Source organism: Blastomyces gilchristii (genome assembly GCF_000003855.2).
Source record: "Blastomyces gilchristii SLH14081 genomic scaffold supercont1.6, whole genome shotgun sequence".
Classification (NCBI taxonomy): Eukaryota; Fungi; Ascomycota; class Eurotiomycetes; order Onygenales; family Ajellomycetaceae; genus Blastomyces; species Blastomyces gilchristii.
In genome coordinates this window covers 1153137-1173628 of record NW_003101677.1, presented here as the reverse complement: position 1 = coordinate 1173628, position 20492 = coordinate 1153137, and the positions used below count along the sequence as shown (strand labels likewise).

The window sequence follows — 20492 nt, the reverse complement described above, 5'->3', positions numbered from 1 at the left end:
AACTTAATGTATGGACACAACAGCTGAGAAAGGTAATAGCTGCCAAGAGATAAATGTTGACTGAAGAGATCTTTTTAAATTAAAGCTGGAATAGTTCAAATCATTAATCTGAAATAAAAATGTGATATTTATTTATTCTTTCCCTCCCAAAATAATGTACAGTGGTAGTTACATACATACGGCATGTATCTCATCTCATAGTTAAAATGCAGTCGACATATAAAAAACGACACCACCCGAGCGAAACAAGGGCAATTTTATACATACGTGGAACAGTCAGTTTTCTAAAAAAAAAAATGGGAGAGTCAAACAGCAAAGCAAGCATGGAAAAAACAAGAAGAAGAGACAAAACACCTTCTCTAGCCTCACCCATACAAAACTGGAAGAGATTGCCATAACATGCAACTATTAAAAATCAAGAAAAAGTAAAAAAGTACCAAAAACAAATGCCCAAACCATCGACAAGAAAAGCAAAAACCTAACAGACAAAAAAATAATAAAACCCACTAATCAACCTCCCCCCCGGCCTCCCTCTTCTTCTTCGCCAGCTCCCTCTCAACCCTCTCAACCTCCTTCTCCAACGCCCGTTCCCCATCCGGCCTAAACCTCGTAACCTTCAATATATTCAACGCCGTAATCTCATTCATGCTCTCATCGCCCTCCGCGCGCTTGCGGGCTAGCGTCCGCGCCGTCATGGCAAATCGCATGTCCCTGGGTCCGTCGACTAGTTCGAGGATGGCGGAGGGGGCTTGGTCGGGCTTGGTGGGCTCGATGCGGAGGACGCGGGTGCAGCCACCCGGCCTGTTTAGGTAGCGTTCCCGGATGGGGCCGAAGAGTTTTGTAATGAGCTCGGGTTTCTGGAGGTTTCGGGGATTTTGTGTTAGCTTTCTTCTTCCGGTGGTAATTGGAGGAGGGTCATGGTAATATATTATTCGGAGATGGCAATCGATGGTGTAGGTAGGGCCTGTTATAATTTCCCGCATGTTGCGAGATAGTCAAAATAATCGCAAGCCGATGCTATCAATTCATGTTGAATACACCAACTGGCTAGCTAGGTATCCATCCCCCCGAGTCGAAACTCTCGATATATGTGTAGGTATACCAGCAACTCCAGACACCAGTACAGTACAAGAAAGAAAAACAGAAAAATATTGCACGTACGAAAAACACCGCCTGCGCCTTCTGCCGACTCGTCTCCGTATTCTTCTTGCTCAACGTGATCAGCTTTTCCGCCATGCGTTGTGCCTCTTTGGCCTTGGGCCATGTCGTCGTGATGGCCTCGTGCTCGAAGAGCGATGTGACGAGGTTTCGTAGGAGGGCTTTGCGGTGGGCTGAGTCACGGCTTAAATGCCGGTATTTCATATGGCCGCCTGCCATGGTTTTTATTGGGGTTTATGGGGTTATGGAGGTGAGGTGGGAGAGCGGGGAGGGGAGGCGGCGAGTGGATGGATGGAAGATTGCTCGTCGGTGCGAACGAACGGGGAAGTGGAAACACAGCCGGGACAATTGGCTTTTGGGGAGCGGGTGAGGATATTTCCCAATCCCCGATCGATTAAATGTAGCTGTACTGAGGAATTGGGGGTAGAATTGTTGTTGATTGGCGTTTGTTGTTCTTTGGTGTGTGGTCTGAGTGTTTTGGAGAGTTGACGTTGGAGAAATTTGAAGCCGGAAGAATCATTGAAGGGATCCAGCCAATCGGAGCAGAGACAGCGACAACTGATAAATACAAGAAACAAACTATGATTTAACAATACTGAACTATTCTTAGCAGCAATATTTATTTCTATGACATTTCGGTGCGGTTTTTGTGTGTTTCTGGCACCTCTGGACCGAACGATATTGCTTTAAAGCTTCTCACTCAATATCTATTGAAACAATATCCTGCAGGTGGGGGAAGAGCAAGGAGCTCACACCAGTAATTTCTGCTTGAACTCCATCAAGCTCTTTACGCTCTAGAAAAACTGCTTTTACATATACCAAGGGAGAAAGCCCCTTCAGCCAGAGAATAGCAAGACACCTTAAATACCCAAGAGCACAAGAATGGCTTTCCTCAAAGGCTTCGTAAGTTCCCTCCCGTATTCCATCTCATCTCACTACAACCAATCCGGGAAAACCTACTCCTCCCGCCAGCCAGCAAAACCATATAGACACCATCACAATCAAACCCAAACCCAAACCCATCCAAAGTAACTAACATTCCCCCAACAAAAACCCACAGCTCACCGGCCTAACCTTCTCAACCGCCACCATAACCCTAACCCTCCACCTCCACCTCGCCAACCGGCACCACCAACGCCTCCTCCTCCGCGAGCAGATAGATCTCATAAACACCATCGCGCTGCCCACCACCACGGCCAACGCCACCAGCAGTACCAATCTACGAACCGCGTCTGCGGAGGACGCTGCCGCCATCGCCGCCGTCATGGCGCGGAGGGGATATTACCCGCGCGAACAGCCTGGGATCATGGATTTGGCGAAGGAGAGGTGGAATAGGCAGCTTGAGGGGTGGGTGAGGAGGGTGCAGGAGGTGGGATTGGAAGGGTTGGTTAAGGAGGGGGTTAGGGTGGTTAGGGGGTTGAGGGAGGGGGTGCAGGGGACTGGGAGGGAAGGGTGATTTGATGGATGTATTGGAGGAATTGGGGTAGGGAATTGGGATGTTCTTGTTTAACGGATCATTTAGAGCTTTTGTGAGGGCTGGATGGCTTTCTTTTATTTTTCTTCGTTTGCGTATGTGGTATGGTTTTGGTGTTGCGGCGTTGGTGGTTGAATTGATACCCCCGGGCCGGCCTTTGTGTCGCTCTTAAATCTGTATGTGTATGACGTGCTGTTTCGATTGAATTATTTACAGCAACGAAAAGAAGCTTATATATAAATCTGGATATGTAAATTCGTTTCATCATTCCGGCCCATTTTTAACGTCAAAAAAATCGGATTATACTATCTATAACGGTTCCCTCATTCTAACATTTCCGAGTGGTATACAGTATTAATCAACCGTGTGCAGCCTATGGACATTGCATGATGTGCACGAAACACATCCCCTCATTCACATCCACCCTCAATTCCCCTTCTCCCGACGCCCCATGATCACCTCCTCCCCTGCATTATTCCAACCACTCCTTGCGTATCTTGCCCGCATGCCTACGGGCCGGCCCATTCCATCACATGCCATCCGTTGCTTGAGAGATTTGCCCAGGCGAGTCAAGGATTTGACATTATAGGTAAGAATCATGTTACGTAGGCGGCACAACGGGGATGAAAAAAGGGAAAAAGGGCTGCACCCTACTTTCGAATTCAGCCTTCTGCAGAATATTAATAAACGAGGTGGGGTAGCCAATCCGAAAGTAAGACTAGAAGAACCATAAGACTCCCGATTTTCTTCGGGGCTTTTGATGACAATAATGATGACAACAAATGATGCCATGTTGCAGTCATCTTTGCTGGGAGCTTAAAGTAAGCAGCGGGTCTGCCCCTTGCTTGACTGGTTTTAATTTGGGGAACCATCATTTTCAAGATGCCGCGATGGTCGCGCATTTAAAAGCCGTCGAATGGAACTAAAATCGTGTATGTATGGGGGGCTAACCGGGTCCTCAGGCTGGCTGTGACTCGAGAAAAGCCTCGTGATCCTATTTTCGTTTCACTCGTACTGTACATTTATATGTACCCCCCGGGTCTCATTCCATACCACAGAATGTGCGATATTACCTGGGGATCTGCAAACTGGCCAGGGGATGATGCTTGCTAACGTAGATCGATTCCGTCACTACCGACTGATAAGAAATAAAAAGTAATTTAACATCGTTGTGTTGCCGAGAAAGCCACATCTTCGGCTGAAGGAGTGATGGAATGAACGGTTAGTCCTTCCCCATTGGCAATGGGAGGAGAAGTGCTGCCAGTGCTGAGAATCTGCGATTGGGTAGATAACAGAGAAGGATCGAGAAGATTGAGGAACTGTAGAACTGAGAAACTTTCTCCAGTTCGACTAACCGGGTTGTCTGATTTTATTTTTTGTAACAAAATTACGTCTCTTCATTCGCCGATATCCTTTCCTTTTTCTCTTTCATCCTCAGTCAGATATTGCACCACGACGATGACGGCGATGACGGCTGGTGGTGGTTGAAGCGGTAGCAGAGCCAGCAGCAGAAGGTCCATCCACATCCACATCCTCATCCACATGGTCACTTCCGTCAACATCGTTATCATTTTCAACATCATCAGCAGTCTCATTCCAAATCTCCTTACTCTCCCTTTCCACCACCCTCATCGCCAATGCAACCTCCTCAAGCTTCGCAACCACATCTAGAACACCACTATTAACCCGGTCGAAATACCGATCGTTGGCCTCTCTCCTTTTGCGCGCGAGAAGGATCTCTCTCTCAGTTGTCTCGCTCATGAACTTCTCTTTTATTCCTTTATCCATAGCCGTAGCAGTAGAGTCTTTGCGCATAGATTCCGCCCCTCCCCCGCCCCCCGTACCTCCTCCTCCACCTCCCCCGCTTGTCCCCGTCCCACCTCCCTTACCTGTCGTAGTAGGACCAGTTGCAGGAGTGGCAGAAGCACTCTCTTCAACGGGTGGATTCTCCACAACTTCATCAGGCTCACTCCGCGCCCACGCCAGGGCCAACGCCAATTGCTTATCCCTCAACTCCTCCAGCGCCCTAGCGTGCTGCGTGCCGAAAACATGATCACCGTTCATGGCGCTCAACTCCACCTCGGCGAGCGTATTTTGCATTTGCTGCCACAGCGCATCTGCGTCGCCACGAGCACTACCGTCCATATCTCCATGGGTCTGGGAATGGCCGTGTTGGCTCTTTCCATTGCCTAGTCCCATTCTTAGTCCCGTTCCCGTGCCATAACCCAGTCCATAACCTAATCCGGGCCCCTGTCCCTGTGCAGATAACCGGGATGCACGCATCAGCGGGGAGCTTGGAGTTGAGCCTGGGGCTGAGGCTAGTTTAGTGGTGAAAGAAGTCGTAGCGGCAGGTATATCGGGAGGGGTAGTATGGGTTGAATGAGGGCGAAGAAGCGGGGGTTGATGGATGTGATGAGCGGCGGAGGTTGCCAGGGAAGGTTTAGCCGTGGCGTTGTTGGGTGGTGAAGTGTAATTGTGAGAGCCTGGCAGAAGGCTATGGGGGAGGGAGAGGTTAGAGGTGTTTAGGGACGGTGGGCCTTGGAAGAGGAATGGAGGTGGAAGGCGTTGTTGAGACGGTGGTGGTACGGCGGGGGTTGAGGACGAGGGGTTTGATTGTGTCGGTTCGGGCTTGGAAGCCGTTGTTGAGGTCGCCATGGCATGCCCTTATGGTTAATCTCTTGACTTTTGTAGGCGCTGGACAGGGGAATTTTAGCACTACTTTTAGCACTTGCTTGGAGGTTGGCTGATTGGTTAAATGGTCCAGCACGATGACTGGGATTGCATATGAACGGGGGTGGTCAATCGTTGGGACAGCGCAAGACAGAGACAGTTAGCAGGATTGAGAGTCAGGCCACTTTTCTTGTTCTTGGCGGATAACAGATGTGAGTGTTCTATGTATCAGGTATGCATGATTGGCGCTATCTTACTGGCTGATCCTGCGCTGCATTGGCTGTATGTAGTAGTATGTACGGTACGTCTGGACGTTTTATATCTCCCCGCGCGCCGGGGATGTTGTGATTCGATGGTTTGTTTAGTTTTACTGAGCCGCAGTTGCCAGAGGCGCAGCGGATGACGTTTGATAGGGCGAGCGGAAGAACAATACACCGTCTTCCGGTAATTTACTCGCTTAGCGGGCAATACAGCCCCGTAACCCACACCGACAATTTGAATACCACGGCCAAGCAGCGCAGATTGGTGTGTGTGTGTGCGGGTGAGTAAGCCAGCATCCAGCACAATCAGCGACAAGACCACACCCACCACACACACCACCGGCAGCGGCGACGGTTTCCTTATCCTCGACATCGACAATTCCTCCTCCCACCCACCATCCTGCTGCGTTCTGGCAATAGCCTTCCTTGATATCGGTACGTTCCATTTTACAGCTAATGATATCTGCCCTGCACGCACACCTTAGTCCCCTCCTCACATGAAACATCAACGCAAAAATTCTCCGTCTATAAATGCCCCCAAGCCCAGTCGCCAGAGAGAAATTTTACATATATAATCCCTCGTCGACATCTTGCCAGACAACCCCCCCTCTAGAAAAAAAGGGAAAAAAAGGAGCTATAGAAATCTAATTGAACAAATAGAACCCAATCAAGAACAGAAACACCAGCAATCATGGGAAAGGGCCAGCCTCGTGGTCTCAATGCCGCACGCAAGCTGCGCAACCATCGCCGTGAGGGCAGATGGGCCGATCTGACCTACAAGAAGCGTCTTCTCGGAACTGCCTTCAAGTCCTCGCCCTTCGGTGGCTCCTCCCACGCAAAGGGTATTGTCCTCGAGAAGGTCGGTGTTGAGGCCAAGCAGCCCAACTCCGCTATCCGGAAATGTGTCAAGGTCCAGCTCATCAAGAACGGAAAGAAGGTCACTGCTTTCGGTGCGTATTTGCAGAAATTCTTTTTTTTTTTTCCTCATTCTTGATTTTTGGGGTTTTGTGCTGCCTTTTTTTTCCTTCGTCCTCCCTTCGTGATGGATGAAAGATGGAGAAGAAAATCGAAGAGAAGAGAAAAAAGACAATGGGAAATATATTTTGGCTAGGAAATGCAGGAGCCCCATACGACACGGGTGATTCAACAAAAGCAAGACCAAATGAGGACGACTTGCGGGCATTTTTGGGGAATTTCTTGATTTTTCGATTTTTTCGCGGCTTGCCTACTAACCAGTTGCAATTCGTACTCTCTAGTCCCCAACGACGGTTGCTTGAACTTCGTCGACGAGAACGACGAAGTCCTGCTCGCCGGTTTCGGTCGCAAGGGCAAGGCCAAGGGTGATATTCCCGGTGTCCGATTCAAGGTCGTCAAGGTGTCCGGTGTCGGCCTCTCGGCCCTCTGGAAGGAGAAGAAGGAGAAGCCAAGATCGTAAACGAAGAAATATAAAAGATGGGGAGGGCGGAAAAGTGGATATCTTCGTGGCGATGTAGGTGGTGGTAGTGGGGTGGTGTCCTTTGCAGGCGACTTTTTGTGTGTTTTTCTACTCGTGTGAATGTGTATGTCTGTACCGGCTCCAGAAATGAATGCCCCGGAATGATTTGAGATAACCACTTTTCCTTTTTTTTATTTGTTTATCTTATCTTGAAAATAAATTTCCTACGAAAAACCTACAAAAACGTGCTTGCATGATTTGTTATTGTGTGGCGGGTTGTCTGAAAGGCTGGCTGGTTAAGGATGGTGGCTGCTTTGCCTGCTTCTAACTTCATCATTGCTGTTGACGCGTGGAGGACAATTGATTTATTCCTTGTTATGAGGATTTGGTGATTACTGATCTCACTCGCCCCTGAAGTCATTTAAAACCAGGTTTGGGGATAGAGAGGGGGCCCCCCTTGCTGCCCTTCAGTTAGTCCTTCTGACAACAGCACCGAGAGTCAGCGAGGATGCCATTACGCATGCACACCACTGCGCAGTCATTACGTTGATCTTCCTCCTTTGAATTCATCCTTTCACTTTCATCTTCTGAATATTATTAACGAACCGGTATATTGCTTCACCTTCATCACCTTCATCATCTTCGAACGAACTTGAGTTTAAATTTGATTTGGATGTGACCTTCATATCCATCGTAAGAATTCTCGTTTCGATTCATTTCATTATCTAAAACCCCATTTCCCTCACTCAACTCCCTTGATCCGTTGTTCCTTTCGTTGGAGGTTATTATTCTGCTCTATTTCCCCTCGTGCTTTAAAAGGCTATGTCCTCTTTTCGGTAATGATCCGAAACAATCCGATACAAATAAGAAGGCGCATGGCCACCCCTGTACTCGATGGGTCAGTAACGTACTTCTGTTTGTATTACTTCCAACATCCACTACCCCCGCAGCGAACAAAACGTTGGTGCGAAAGGGAGCTAAGGCAAGTCGTCGAATTGGGGAATAAATAATGCCATGGAATGCAAACTTACAGATTCGTAATGTATAGATCGACTAGCTCAGCCGGCACATAGTCATAGAGGGGATTCTCAACGTCAATCTTTTCCAGGTCTCCAGTTTCATACGGCAGCACCGCGCTCGCATCGCCATACTCGATCAGCGATTCGTAGTCGAAGGGGTAGACGGGGCTGAGTTTATATATTCCGCTAACGACAATGACGGGGATTTGATGTACTTTGGCTGCATTCGCAATCACTCTTGTTCCAGCTGCTGCCACTAGTCCTCCGTTTGCCAGCACCGAGTGCGTGCCAAGGATGACTTTGTTGACCCGTGACATTAGTGCAAAGACTGCCGAGTCAGGGATTAGAATCACCGTCACTCCCAGTTCGGTGAGTGACTTCTGAAACGATTCGGCACTTAAACTCTCCTCGTCTCCACTTCCTACAGGTCGCCGCCCGGCTACAACAGCATGTGTGTCGCGGTGATTGTTGGGATAGGACTCAGCATGAATCACAGTGAATTTTCGCTTCGCTGCAGCTTTCGCTAGGAACCTATGCACCGTCATCGACGAGGTGTAGGTGAGTATGACCTCGTCTGAATGGATGTGTTCCAGGGCGTAGCTGGCAATTTGATCTTCCACTTGGCTTAATTCGTCGACAATCTCGCCAATGCCGTCGATTACTTCTGCTTTGAAATCTTTCGAGGTGTACTGCCCTCGTATGCGTCCGGACGGCGATGCATTGACTGGGGATCCAGCTTGCGGTGACCCCACTACTTGAGGATGTGAAAGTAGCCTAAACATCGATATTACTGGGGGTGCTGTGGTTGCAGTTGTAAATGAGGCATGCGGAGCTAGTGGCATCGGTGGACGTGACGAGGATCGTTCTGTTCCCCGCTCCGAGTCAGCATCTGTGCCTTCACAGCGACTTAATGGGCTTGCGCCATGTGTAGCACCATGTGCGCCAAGTGTAGAAATCCCCGATGAGTGTGTAGTAAGTTGGCTATCAGCAGCAGGAGGAGTATGTGGCCTGGTTTCGGACCCCGCGTCACTGGATAGGTAAAATTCAGCCTCCCTCTCATCCTCCGCTTCTTCTCTAATCAGGCCCAAAACACGGCGCACGATATTCCCAACAACCATCTCCCTGGGCTGTGCCGCAATGAGCCGTCTTCCAACATTTTGTACACGGTCAATCAGCTTTTCTGGGTCTGTTCCTTTTGATGTTGAGACGACGCGGAGGAGGAGGTATGCCGTTGCGACGGCGCAGGAGTGTGAAGGGCGTATCTGGCGTCGTTTCAAAAGCCTAAATAAGACTAGTTAGCCAAAAAAAAAAAAAAAAGATCTTTCCAAGAGTTCCTGCAGCCGTGCAGTGAAGAGACATACGATATCAAGTTTTCTGTCGCACTATCCACGTCACTCGTCTTGAGAACCTTGAGGAAGGACTGTAACCCCGGCGTTAGGGTTACTGTTGACGGAGGCATTTCTGATTATAGTTCTGGAGTGTTTAATCCTCCCAGGTGTATGATTAACTCTAGGTTACTTCGCAATGGCTTTTCGAATATGCAGCGGGAAAGGAGGATTCTCGCGATACGAGGATTTCCCGCGGTAGTCTCACTGGAGGGGCAATCACACCGTTGGTGCCTCAAGTAAAAGATACACGAGATAACAGAGGGAAAAAAAAAAAAGTCCAGAATGGTGCTAAGCTTGCGAATATATGCCGAAATAAGGAAATATATTGCGTGTTTGCCCGGTTGGAGCTTGCTTGGTTTGAAGCTTTTTAGTATTTTTTTTGGCTGAATTGGACGGATGAATCACCGATACGCAGACTGTATGGGAAACGGTATTGATATTGTAATTTGCGGTATAATGATGTATTGTCAGGTATTGAGTCTTTGTCTTCAATCCTCACCTCAAACCAGGCTTAACCGGAATCGCCTTTGATCTTACAAGAATCTGGCTGTATCTTTTAAAATGGGCCCCCTTGCCATCAACTGTTCTTTGTCTAGATCACCTTGCATTAACAGCACGCGAGAGCCTGAAACGCCGCCCTTGGTTGAATGTTTTTATAGGAAGATTATATATACATCTATTATTCTGCCTCCGTTTACAGGCTAATCTCAAAGAGAAGCCCCTATCAAACCAGTCTGAGTAGGGGATATATCTGAAAAAGGAGCAAAGAATACCAGAGCCGCGCCGTTCCTCCCTGTCCCATATCAGCCCAGAACCAAGATTCCCAGATGAAGAAATGCGGACTTAGCTCATGATACACATGTCAGACCAATCCTTTAGGACTTTCCAAGCTGAATAACTTTTTGGTGGATTTGGCACTTCGTTCAGCGGCCGATTTTCGGCTTGGGGGTTTCCTCGATGTTGGTCTACTGCGAGGCACCGACCACATCCATCAGGAGGGATATGGAGCAAGCTCTGAGATGATGTGCCCGTTTTATGCATTGAAGATACAATCTGCTGGCAAGGCACGTGGTCGCATATGGTACTCCCCTCGCTATCGAAGTCTCTCAAGGCCCCGGCTTCACAATGACTTGGTGTCGGCCTCATTCTAGGACAGCCCGTTGTTACTCCCGGAGTTATTCCGTTACAGAATTTTGCCATTCCAATGTTTCCATGTCTGCATTTCCCGCTGGCAACGTCGGTTTCAAAACAGCAACCTTGGCTTGCCGTTTCCAACCAGCCCCGTAATATCACAGGGGAACAGAACCCCGCCAGCACTCTCACCTTCCGCATATCAACTCGGTTAAGTCGGCATTTGCAGGACTTGTTTCGAGGAGAAATAATGATACCTGAGGGATAGGTGTATCGAAATTCGACGTCAACACTACCCCAGTCGTAAAGGGGTGATTTCTCCCTGAAATAGACAGGGCGACCGTGCTCGAAAATTAGTTCGTGTGTTAATGCCGGTACTGATCCTGCGTGTGCCATACGGATGGATCCGTCCACTGCATAGACAAGAGATGAATGCCATGGCGTCATGATCATTCCGTCCTTTTGTGGGGTTATTGCTATGGATACTTTCGTTGACTCTGTGGATGGGTGAATCGATAATCTAATCGATTTATCAAACCTTCTCGCTATAGCGATTGCGAATGCTCGTCCACGGGTTATCATGTTTTTAGCCGTTGCTTCGTGGCGCTTTTTAATCTGTCGTTTTGAGACAGACGCATCATCAATACTGTTATCGTGGTCGAGATCTTTTTCGAGGAATTTTATGTACCCTCGGTAGGTCAGTGTTGTGTCAGGATCACTTGATATAAACGCAGAGACATCAAAATTTTCGGGAATATTTCTTTCGTGAAGCTGCGTCCGAAACCACGAAGCATCTTTCAAGTACTCTTCTTCTGATAATGGCTCTCCCATCTCGACCTCCCCAAGCAGATGCACAAGCCGAACAAAGTTTATATTACTGCATCCTGTGTCAACAGCAAGTTTTCGGAGGGCTTGGCCATAGGCCCACACCTCTTTATCGGAAATCCCCAGGAGGTCTAGTACTAATGTTAGCGGCGTTTTCATGATACTGTGGTAGGCTTAGGCTACCTACCATTGTACATCAATCCATCAGAAACAATATCTATCCTCCCGCCTTTCGTATACTCGTTCTCGATCAGCTTGCAGAGTTCGTTTAGGTGTGCCAACGCAACCTCCTCGCCTTTATCTGGAAGGTGGCCGAGGACCTTAAATTTTTTATTAGGTGACTTGAATGGAAAAGCTGGAAGGACCATCGGTATGACCTCTCCTAGCTCTATGTATTCCCGAACGAGACTTGAGATTTTCGTTTTGGCTTCCCATGGTTCATGAGCGTGTTCTTTTGGGGCCATTCGATATGTTTCGAGGATAGAAACGATGGCATTGCTGACATCCTCGGATGTCTTTGGGCCAAAAGGGCACGGTTCCTGTGTCTTCCCGTCCGTACGAATTGCTGGGATGTCTTCAGGCCGACGTCGATTCTCAAACACGATATCTGTCCCATTCTCAAGGTAGACCATAATACTATGGTTTCCTTCCTTCACTGCTTGCTGAGTAGAGGGCATGTCCAAAACATGCAATAAATTCCCCCTACAAGCGTTTGATAGTTCATAATGGTCGAAGGTACAAGTCTTTCTGATCATAGCGACCAGATCCGTTTCCGCCGCCAGGCAGGTTCGAGTATTGCACGTATTATTGCTGATATCATCGCTAGACATTTTGACAAAGAAGAGGCCATTCAGTTTATAAATCAACTGGCTTGTGGATAGGTAATTTATTTGATGGTGTCAAATTGAAGATTGTTTAAAGGATCAGGTTCTGTTCACACCACCTATCAATATATACTTGGATGCCGAATAATCTTTTCCATGTTGATATGGATGGGCTACGGGACGGGCTCTCAGCTAACTGCTGTCAACAGATAAGTCGGTCTACAGCCGCATGACTCGCTGAATGAGGAGCCCAGCTTCTGTGACTGCCATGCTAGCATGTGCAACTTTGGTAGCAAATTATGGCGAAAGGTTGCATAGCTCGCCTCAACTGGTCTATTTTACCTGGAAGTCACGGAAGCGCTCAGCGTTGTGGACTGTCAGCACCGTATTTTCTTACATGACGGACGGCAAGGCTGACCTACTTACATTTGAGGCTGCTATTGCTACATCGGGAAGGATGAAGTGTGATGAACTCCTGTCCCTTAGGCTACCAAGAAGTTCTCACTTGATTGGTCTACTGTTGTGATAGCAAAATTTGCTGTACGCCCCAGAGCTCCTCTTGACCACTACATTTGAAGAGATGAAATCCCCCATATTTCGGGAAGATGGACTCCCTTACAGCAAGCTTGACTATGTCTCTGGAGGAAGCTACTGACTTTTTGAGCCTTGAACTTTCGCCATCTGGCTCCATCGACCAAAGGACGAAATGAGCCCTGGCCTTAAAATACTATGCTGAGACTGTTTTTGGCATGCATTTCTAATCATTGAGATCTCGCAACCCCGACATCGATCTCACTGAAAAGATTCTCTATGAAGGCATCCACATCCCCCGTCCGAGACAAAAGCCTGCCATGTGCTGTCCTCATATAATTCCAGCTCAAATACGAGTCAAACGCCGACGATACCGGCCTTCAGGCTTCACGAAAGGCTTGCACGACAGGGAAAACAAACAATTCAATATATATCACATATATCATTGCGGCAGAATTGTTACATAAAATCCAGCAACCCGTTAGGTAAGTAAGCTCCTTCCCAGCTCACATGAGTTGTGCATTGTTCCTTTTCTGTAGAAATAAGTGCTTCCGCAAATTTTTGGGAATTACGTGCCATACGGATTATTTTCATTGGCTCTGATTTCTACAGCTCGCATCCTTTTTCTTGCGCACAGAGTCCATATCCTAGTATCAGGGGTATTGCCACACCTGTTGGAATTGTTACCTTCTAGCCTCCGCAGTTTCGTCTCCAGCTTAGAAGGGAGAAATATCGTTTTGGTTGGAATTAGAACATAAGATCACCAGTAATAGCTGATTCAGCATCCTAACCTTCCCCTGGCGAGGATAGGGCATGGATTTTGAGTCCCCAGCACTAGTGCATAAAAATTTTGGTCTGAGAGATCCGGAGAAGATGTTTGGTCAAGTGGTTAAGATGTTTCCACAGTTTATTCATCCGCAACGGCTTCACCTTCACACCGCTCGTTCCGCAATATATATAATTGAATCACCAGAACCCTTGCGCCAAGGCAACCTTTTTTTGAGTTGGTGACGCCCGATTGAATGGGGAGTGAAGCCAGTCAGTAGCTGACGCTGAAAATTACCCCTTTTGTTCAAGCGTGTTTTGCACCCAGGTTTGTTCGTGCCAGTTAAAAAAAAAAGGGGGGGGTGCTGAAGTTTGCATATGCAAATGACGCAGTGCCAAAAAATATATTACCATGTTTTTCTCCGCAACTAGTAATATTTAGTGGAACATTATATCTTTCTAGCCAACATGCGTCGTGAAGCCAGAATCTCATTTGGTCTTTTGACAACTGAGGTGCAAACAAGCTCAAAACTAGGCCCTACCTGAACCATGGAACGGAATGAACGGATTCCTATTTGGATTTAGCGCGGATCTACGAGGAGCGTCTTGGCATTGGGGGATCCTATTTTTCATACTTCGAAGCTGATCCTCACTCCGGGATTCTACACCGTTTCTGGAAGGAAGAAAAATTGACATAATTTGTATGTCTCAAAAGTGATATGAGTGCCGATGACCTATTACACATCCTGGAACTTTTTACTCCAATCATTTTCGCGCACGCAGCACGTGAAGGATGATGCACAATCTTCAATATCCGATTCAACGCCAAACGGAAATGATATCAGGCCACCACGGTTATTTATAAGAAGGTAGAGGGAACCAGAAATTTAGGGTTGCACGCCGAAGAGAAAATAAGTAAACAAATGAACAGTTAAAAATTAAAAAATTAAAAACGCACATGTGCCATTGATGGGACACGCAAGAAACAAATATTAGGTCCATGAATCAGAAATAATTCGTGACATTGGCAAATCTTTTGACATCATTTTGATTAATTGAGGTGCAAGACCATCAAACCTGTTTATAAGGTGTAAAAGCAGGATTCTGTGGTCCAAAGCTCTTTCCAGACTCGATCGATGTGGCCGATCCTGTTCTCTTACTCCAATTCGCAAAATGTTCTGGCAATAAGTGTAATATATAACATTGTAAGAATCAGCGCCTCATGGCTTCCCAACAAGAGCAACACGAGCCCGATGATAACCGCATTACTAGCACATTAGTTGGTATCATTTATTATTCATTCTTCTCCTCATTGGGGGATAGATGGTTGATTGCATATCTTGGCCAGAGCCTGCCAGGCTCCTTGCTCTAACCAGTAGGCCAAAGAGACCACAAACCGGCTGGCTCCCATCCTGAAAGTGCTGGCCCCTGCGCCCCCGGGGCCTACCGTTACATTGCACCATGAGGCCAGGGCAATAAGACAATGGTTGGCTATTCTGATAATGTTGCACCGTAAGTATATATGTGATCATGCAGGAGATGGGGGGGCGGCCTTCCCTAGACTGGGAAATTTGAGGGACAATTGTTTATTCCATAGCGAGCCTAAAAGAGGTAATAGAAGTAGAGTAGTTATGCCCGTGTAGCGTAAGATTTTAACTATCCCATAATAGAAAAAAATAAAGGTATGCCAAGGCGCCTGGGAGATCGTATTTTGGGGTGGATTCCTACCTTTTAGCAATTATATATGTGATATATTCGCCCACTCAGCTTCCTTTTTTTATCGCGTTACACAAATGTGATCTTTGAGGCTGCATTGTTGCCGGCATGCTTTTCCCTGCACATTCGGTAGAGCGGGAAGTCTGGGTTCATAATTCCTGCCTTCCACATGAGTATCCTAGAGGACCACAACCGAGTGGTTTAAGAAAATTCATGATGTGACGCAAACGCACTTCCATTAACCGCCCATTCTCAACTTGAAGCAAGAATATCCGACGTCCTGTAGCTAATGATGGACTTCCCGTGATAATCCACCAAGAATGAAGCCTCTAGACTCACCTCCGCGGCCATTCCTGCCTGGGTATTTTTATATTAGCCCATTCCAGTGCTCTTACGCCACTGCTGCGATAGATGAAAAGGATTGATTTTGTTTTACTTCCCTCCTTCTAGATCAGAACACTGCGCATTCATCAACAAAAAGTTGAAACTGACAACTTTCTCGCGACATGGCTTTACTGGCGGGCATAGGCGCGACAGTGGCCCTAGTGACCATCTCTCTATGGTGGTATCTTCGCATGCCATCCCACATGCCCAAAAATATCCCCACAGTTCCATTCTACGTATCCAGCATTGCATATTTCATTGACCTCGGTCAAGATCAGATATATGACCGCTGGTTGCGCGAACCACTAGAAAAATATGGAGCAGTCAAGTTCTGGGTCTCGTCGCAATGGACTGTGCTTCTTGGAAAGCCAGAGTATATCAACGACCTCCTCAGGAAAGATCAGGTCTTTCCGAAGGCAGGAAATAATAACAGGATTCCCTTCAGCGTTCTTGGTACTTTCCTCGGCAACAACATCATTAGCGCCCAGGGGGAGACATGGAAGCTTTACACCTCGATCATGAAGGCTGGTATTCAAAGGCGGATCACAGACACCAGTAAGTTGCTGGGGAGGTCAAGGCAGTTGATCAGAGGACTCCTGGAGGCTCAGAAGGCTGCGGGCAAAAGTTCGGGCATCGAGATAGAGTCATTAGTGCAAATGTATACGATTTTTGTTGTGGGAGAACATTTCTTTCAAACGGATTTTGAAGTACGTCCAATTTTGGAATTCGTGGCATCGGAAAGGCTTGGATTCCCAAATATTCTAACAAAAGATGACAGAGCCTTGAATCGAATGAAGCGGTGAGGCTGGCAAAGTACCAGACAGCCATTAGGGCCAACGTTTTTTCTCCGCTGTATTTCAGTTTTCCCATCCTCGACAAATATCCCTATATATTTCGGAGTCGAAAGCGCGCGTTCCGAATCGTGAAAGAGTACGAGGACCTACTTTACGAAGTTGTTCGGAACCCTCGACCACGGACCGTTTCGCGGGACTCAAGTGCTTCAGGCGAACGACAGGTTATAGACGACCTCCGAGAAGCCCTCGTCTGCGGGAAAATCACGGAGACCCAGTTCCGTGCAAATATGAAAATAGTGTTCGTGGCAGGTCACGAAGACGTGCAGCATCTGCTCGACTCAGCCTTGTATGAAATGGGCACCAAAACGGTTGGTTCCCCAAATAGTCACGCCCCTTAATCACCTCCTAGGCTGGAAATGAAAAGCTGACAAGGAAACCATTGTAGGCCGTACAAGAAAAGCTTCGATTAGAAGTCTTGAATACAGGGGCCGTCGACCCAACACCGGAAATAGTTGACAGCTTGCCATACCTCGCTGCGATAGTATTCGAACTTCTGCGCCTTTACCCCCCACTTCAACAGCTCATCAACCGGAAAGCATGTCAAACAGCAGTTATAGGCGACGACATCGTCATATCACCAAACACACTCCTTGGTTGGACTGCACTTGGTGTGCACACCAGCAAAGCAGTGTGGGGCGACGATGCAAAACAGTTTGTCCCCGAGAGATGGGGAACCACGGTTGACACAATACGGGCCAAGTTCCGTAGGGAAAATGCCCGGGGTGCATACATTCCGTTTAACGCACATGCGCGGAAATGCCTTGGCCAGGGGTTTGCCTTATTGCAGATGAAGATTATGTTGTTCGAGTTGGTGAAAAGCGTGGAGTGGATATTGGATCCTAGGTCTAAAATGAAGCTTGCACGAGTAAGTCTTTTATTTTATTTTTATTTTTATTTTTTATTTTTATTTTGGTAAATTTTAGCATGGCCGAGCAGCTTTACCATATCGGATGCAACTGACCATTATTTCGCCACAGGGTTTGTTGAAGCCAATTGGCTGCAAGTATATATTCAAAAATCGGCCGGGTATAGAAGCCAAAAGGAACTGAACTCCTTGTTCCCAGGCAGTAACTATAACCGTTCCGCGCTTTATTTCGGCACGGGTGGGCTGGGCAATTGGGATATAAGCAAATAAACGGGGCGGTGGCGGGGATGGGCGTTGGAGGGCACGGCGCAATGGAGACATGTCGGAGAGTCTCTCGTCTTACACAAACTTGTCATGTGTAATGGTTTGTCCGCAACCAAGAATGAAATGTCTGTATACTTCGGGAATATTCGACGGAGCTTCACTGTCAGCATTAGAAGTCTCACTTACATGCCACTTGTTTCGGTTTCCTCTGCTCCTCGCATCTCACAAGTGCTGATTCACACAAAATCAAGAGGCCTTTCAGATATCGAGACTCACTGACTGCTTATCGGGTTCACACACCTTAGCATATGTCCCCCACTCTGACTTGTAGGCAAACACCAGCTGAGCTTCACCCAGGAGATATGCCCGATCATAGGCATGGGTAGGACATAAAATAAAATAGAAATTACTAAGGACCAGAGCGAAAAATATGCTTCCTCTGAAGAAGAGCGAGAAATATATGGCGCAGAGGAGCGGCCCATTGGAGATCAACAACCACGGGTGTGTGCATATGTTCCATAAACGCCCCTCGTCCTACCTGCATGCGATTCCCATCACGCCCCTTTGTCAAACAGGAGCATAGTGACGCCCTTAAAAGAATATTCTTGACATGGTGACTTTGTCGTACAGGATGCAACGGTTCCATTTTCAAGTTTTGGGCTTTGGATCCATGTTCTCCCTGCAGCTTGAGTTTGGGTGCCTTTCTTTGACAATGCAATGTTAGAGTCCGCAAGAGATTTTGACTCTGTTAATTGGCTGGTAGTTGGTCTAACCACATATTCATTGTTGTGCCTCCACCGTGTAGTTTGCGTTCTTCCATTCCCTTGCTCTTTCGTTCCGTCCCCATCCTACCCTGTTTCTTCCCTTTCAATTCTTTAGAATCAACCATACAAGGCAAAACCTCTCCTTCCAACCATCTGTAAAATCCCATTGCACCTCCATTGGATATGGCGATTTCCCTTCCAGCAGACGTCAATGAAGAAGGGGACATCTCTACGACGAAAGAGGGGATGGTAGACAGTCAACCAGAAACTCAACCGCCGTATTCAACGTTTTCCCCCACCAGAAAAAAGTTCATTCTATCAATAGTTGTCGCAAAGGCCTTCATTGCTCCAGTTTCTGCGAGTATCTATATGCCTTTGCTTCCTGTCCTGGCAGAGGATTTGAACGTGTCTGCAACGTCGATAAACCTAACGGTTACGGTGTTTATGCTCACGTTCGCAGTGGCGGTTTGTACTCTCCCCTGTTCGCCAGTTTGCTATTCATCAGATTATCCCTCTCTCCCTAGCTTTAGAGATAGAGAAAAAAATTCCAAGGCAACTTGCATACTGGCTATGTCTAATTGTTAGGCTGTAGCCCTTATTTTTCGCGACCCTCTCAGACGCAAGAGGGCGAAAGCCAGTGTATGTGCTTGGCCTATTAATCGGCATTGGCGCAAACATTGCCCTAGCATCCGCACCTGCGCATTATGCCTCCTTCATGACATTGCGGGTTGCGCAGGCGTTCGGTGGTTCTGCGCTTTACAGCCTTGGAGCCGGTACAGTCGCAGATATTTTCGAACCGAAGCAGCGTGGTCGAGCCATCTCATATTACAGTCTTGGACCGCAGTTAGGACCAATTCTTGGTCCGGTAATAGGGGGTGCGATTGCACAGAGATCAACTTGGCGATGGACCTTCGGGTTTTTAGGTGAGTATGAAGGAATTTAATTCCTTTACCGCAGGCCAAGTGTTCCTAGAGCGTTGACAGTTTATCTATTCGGTCAGCTATTTTTGGCAGCTTTTGCCTCCTAGTTTCCCTATTCTTACTTCCGGAGACTCTTAGGTCAAGGGTTGGAAACGGTGCCATCTACGATGGAAAGGCTTGGATTCAGTGGCCATCGTTCAGCAAGAGGGTCGAGCTCAGGCCTGGAGAGACGGTCCCACGGCGACCAAGTAGACGCAACATACTCATATTCATGAAACATCCTATCATAATGCTCTCATGCATTAATGTCTCCATCCTTTTTGGGAGCTACTATTGTCTTTCAGTGACCTTCCCCACTGTCCTCCAGGAACGATATGGATTCAACTCTGCAGAAATTGGAGCGGCTTATCTCGCACCAGGTATATTGGATTGACCAAGAGCTTGGGTAGATCTCACTGACATGTCCTCTTCTCAATAGGGCTCAGTATGACATGCGGATCAGTTATTTGCGGACACTTAAGCGACTGGGCCCACCGGAGGTATCTTAAGAATACAAAGGACGAAGACGTAGCACCCGAACGAAGGCTCCACCTTCAATTTATAGGCACGGCCCTATTTCCGATCGGAGTTCTATTATATGGATGGCTGGGAAATTCCGGTATAGGTGTTCCAGGAGTAATCGTCTCAATGGCTATCTGTTCGTCCGTTTATATTATCCCTTCAGAAGACACCTGCGTTAGCTAATATGATCTAGGCGGGTTTGCATTCTCATGGACGCTTTCGACCAACACGACATATGTAACGCTCGTCCAGCCTGGACAGGCAGCTACTCTGGTCGCATTGACTTCACTCCTGCGCAATCCAGCCGCTGCAATCGGAGCAGCTGTGATTGATCCGCTCATCGGCGTAGAGGGTTTTGGTTGGTGCTTTACCGGACTTGCAATTGTTGACCTGTCAAGTACAGGAATTGCGCTTTTAAGCCTGGCAAAAGGACCCTCCTGGAGAAAAGGTTTCGAGAAAAAGCATGAGCATTCAATATCTCGATAGAGAACGCTATCAAAACCCAAAAGTCCTGGTGAATGGTAGTTAGATAAAAAGTAGGCCAGCATATATCACATGAATATAAGGCTCCTTGGGTACAAACCGGGCAACAAGTGCTCCAGGAGTATCATTGGTAGTTTGAGACTTGTTCAAGGCTGCTACTCTATTGGCAGGGTGTCCTCCGTAGTTGTTCCGTGAGTAGAA

At 47.5% G+C, this 20492-nt stretch overlaps 8 protein-coding genes across 9 annotated transcripts; 4 read left to right on the top strand and 4 right to left on the bottom strand.

The window, feature by feature from the left end:
* Positions 1-103: 103 nt before the first annotated feature.
* On the bottom strand, positions 104-1782 carry BDBG_03873 (mitochondrial 54S ribosomal protein YmL8). The gene is made up of 2 exons (XM_002625768.2): positions 1162-1782; positions 104-857 (listed from the first exon to the last, which is right to left on the bottom strand). The coding sequence occupies exons 1-2, from the start codon at positions 1375-1377 to the stop codon at positions 507-509; spliced, it is 567 nt and encodes a 188-aa protein (XP_002625814.1). The 5' UTR covers positions 1378-1782; the 3' UTR covers positions 104-506.
* Positions 1711-2950, top strand: BDBG_03872 (uncharacterized protein). Its single transcript, XM_002625767.2, has 2 exons — positions 1711-2061; positions 2219-2950. The coding sequence occupies exons 1-2, from the start codon at positions 2041-2043 to the stop codon at positions 2612-2614; spliced, it is 417 nt and encodes a 138-aa protein (XP_002625813.1). The 5' UTR covers positions 1711-2040; the 3' UTR covers positions 2615-2950.
* Positions 1812-5665, bottom strand: BDBG_03871. 2 transcript variants are annotated; one of them, XM_031721440.1, is made up of 2 exons: positions 5560-5665; positions 2191-5404 (listed from the first exon to the last, which is right to left on the bottom strand). In XM_031721440.1, exon 2 carries the CDS (start codon positions 5285-5287, stop codon positions 4067-4069), a length of 1221 nt encoding a protein of 406 aa, XP_031577985.1. In that variant the 5' UTR covers positions 5288-5404; positions 5560-5665; the 3' UTR covers positions 2191-4066. The 2 variants fall into 2 exon arrangements, with proteins under 2 accessions (XP_031577984.1, XP_031577985.1); XM_031721439.1 differs by having other exon boundaries at positions 1812-5665.
* On the top strand, positions 5655-9371 carry BDBG_03870 (40S ribosomal protein S23). The gene is made up of 4 exons (XM_002625765.2): positions 5655-5997; positions 6223-6512; positions 6819-7979; positions 8046-9371. Exons 2-3 carry the CDS (start codon positions 6254-6256, stop codon positions 6995-6997), a joined length of 438 nt encoding a protein of 145 aa, XP_002625811.1. The 5' UTR covers positions 5655-5997; positions 6223-6253; the 3' UTR covers positions 6998-7979; positions 8046-9371.
* Positions 7182-9786, bottom strand: BDBG_03869 (translation initiation factor eIF-2B subunit beta). The gene is made up of 3 exons (XM_002625764.2): positions 9378-9786; positions 8029-9297; positions 7182-7882 (listed from the first exon to the last, which is right to left on the bottom strand). The coding sequence occupies exons 1-3, from the start codon at positions 9473-9475 to the stop codon at positions 7810-7812; spliced, it is 1440 nt and encodes a 479-aa protein (XP_002625810.1). The 5' UTR covers positions 9476-9786; the 3' UTR covers positions 7182-7809.
* Positions 9787-9959: 173 nt separating this feature from the next.
* On the bottom strand, positions 9960-12190 carry BDBG_03868 (pyoverdine/dityrosine biosynthesis protein; the record flags this gene model as incomplete). Its single annotated transcript, XM_031721438.1, has 2 exons — positions 9960-11491; positions 11548-12190. The coding sequence occupies 2 exons, from the start codon at positions 12188-12190 to the stop codon at positions 10248-10250; spliced, it is 1887 nt and encodes a 628-aa protein (XP_031577983.1). The 3' UTR covers positions 9960-10247.
* A 3459-nt stretch (positions 12191-15649) lies between these two features.
* Positions 15650-17624, top strand: BDBG_03867 (cytochrome P450-DIT2). Its single transcript, XM_031721437.1, has 4 exons — positions 15650-16287; positions 16359-16742; positions 16820-17299; positions 17412-17624. The coding sequence occupies exons 1-4, from the start codon at positions 15703-15705 to the stop codon at positions 17481-17483; spliced, it is 1521 nt and encodes a 506-aa protein (XP_031577982.1). The 5' UTR covers positions 15650-15702; the 3' UTR covers positions 17484-17624.
* Positions 17625-18510: 886 nt separating this feature from the next.
* Positions 18511-20423, top strand: BDBG_03866 (dityrosine transporter A; the record flags this gene model as incomplete). Its single annotated transcript, XM_002625761.2, has 5 exons — positions 18511-18792; positions 18920-19250; positions 19328-19666; positions 19726-19944; positions 20002-20423. The coding sequence occupies 5 exons, from the start codon at positions 18511-18513 to the stop codon at positions 20292-20294; spliced, it is 1464 nt and encodes a 487-aa protein (XP_002625807.1). The 3' UTR covers positions 20295-20423.
* Between the last annotated feature and the right edge of the window lie 69 nt (positions 20424-20492).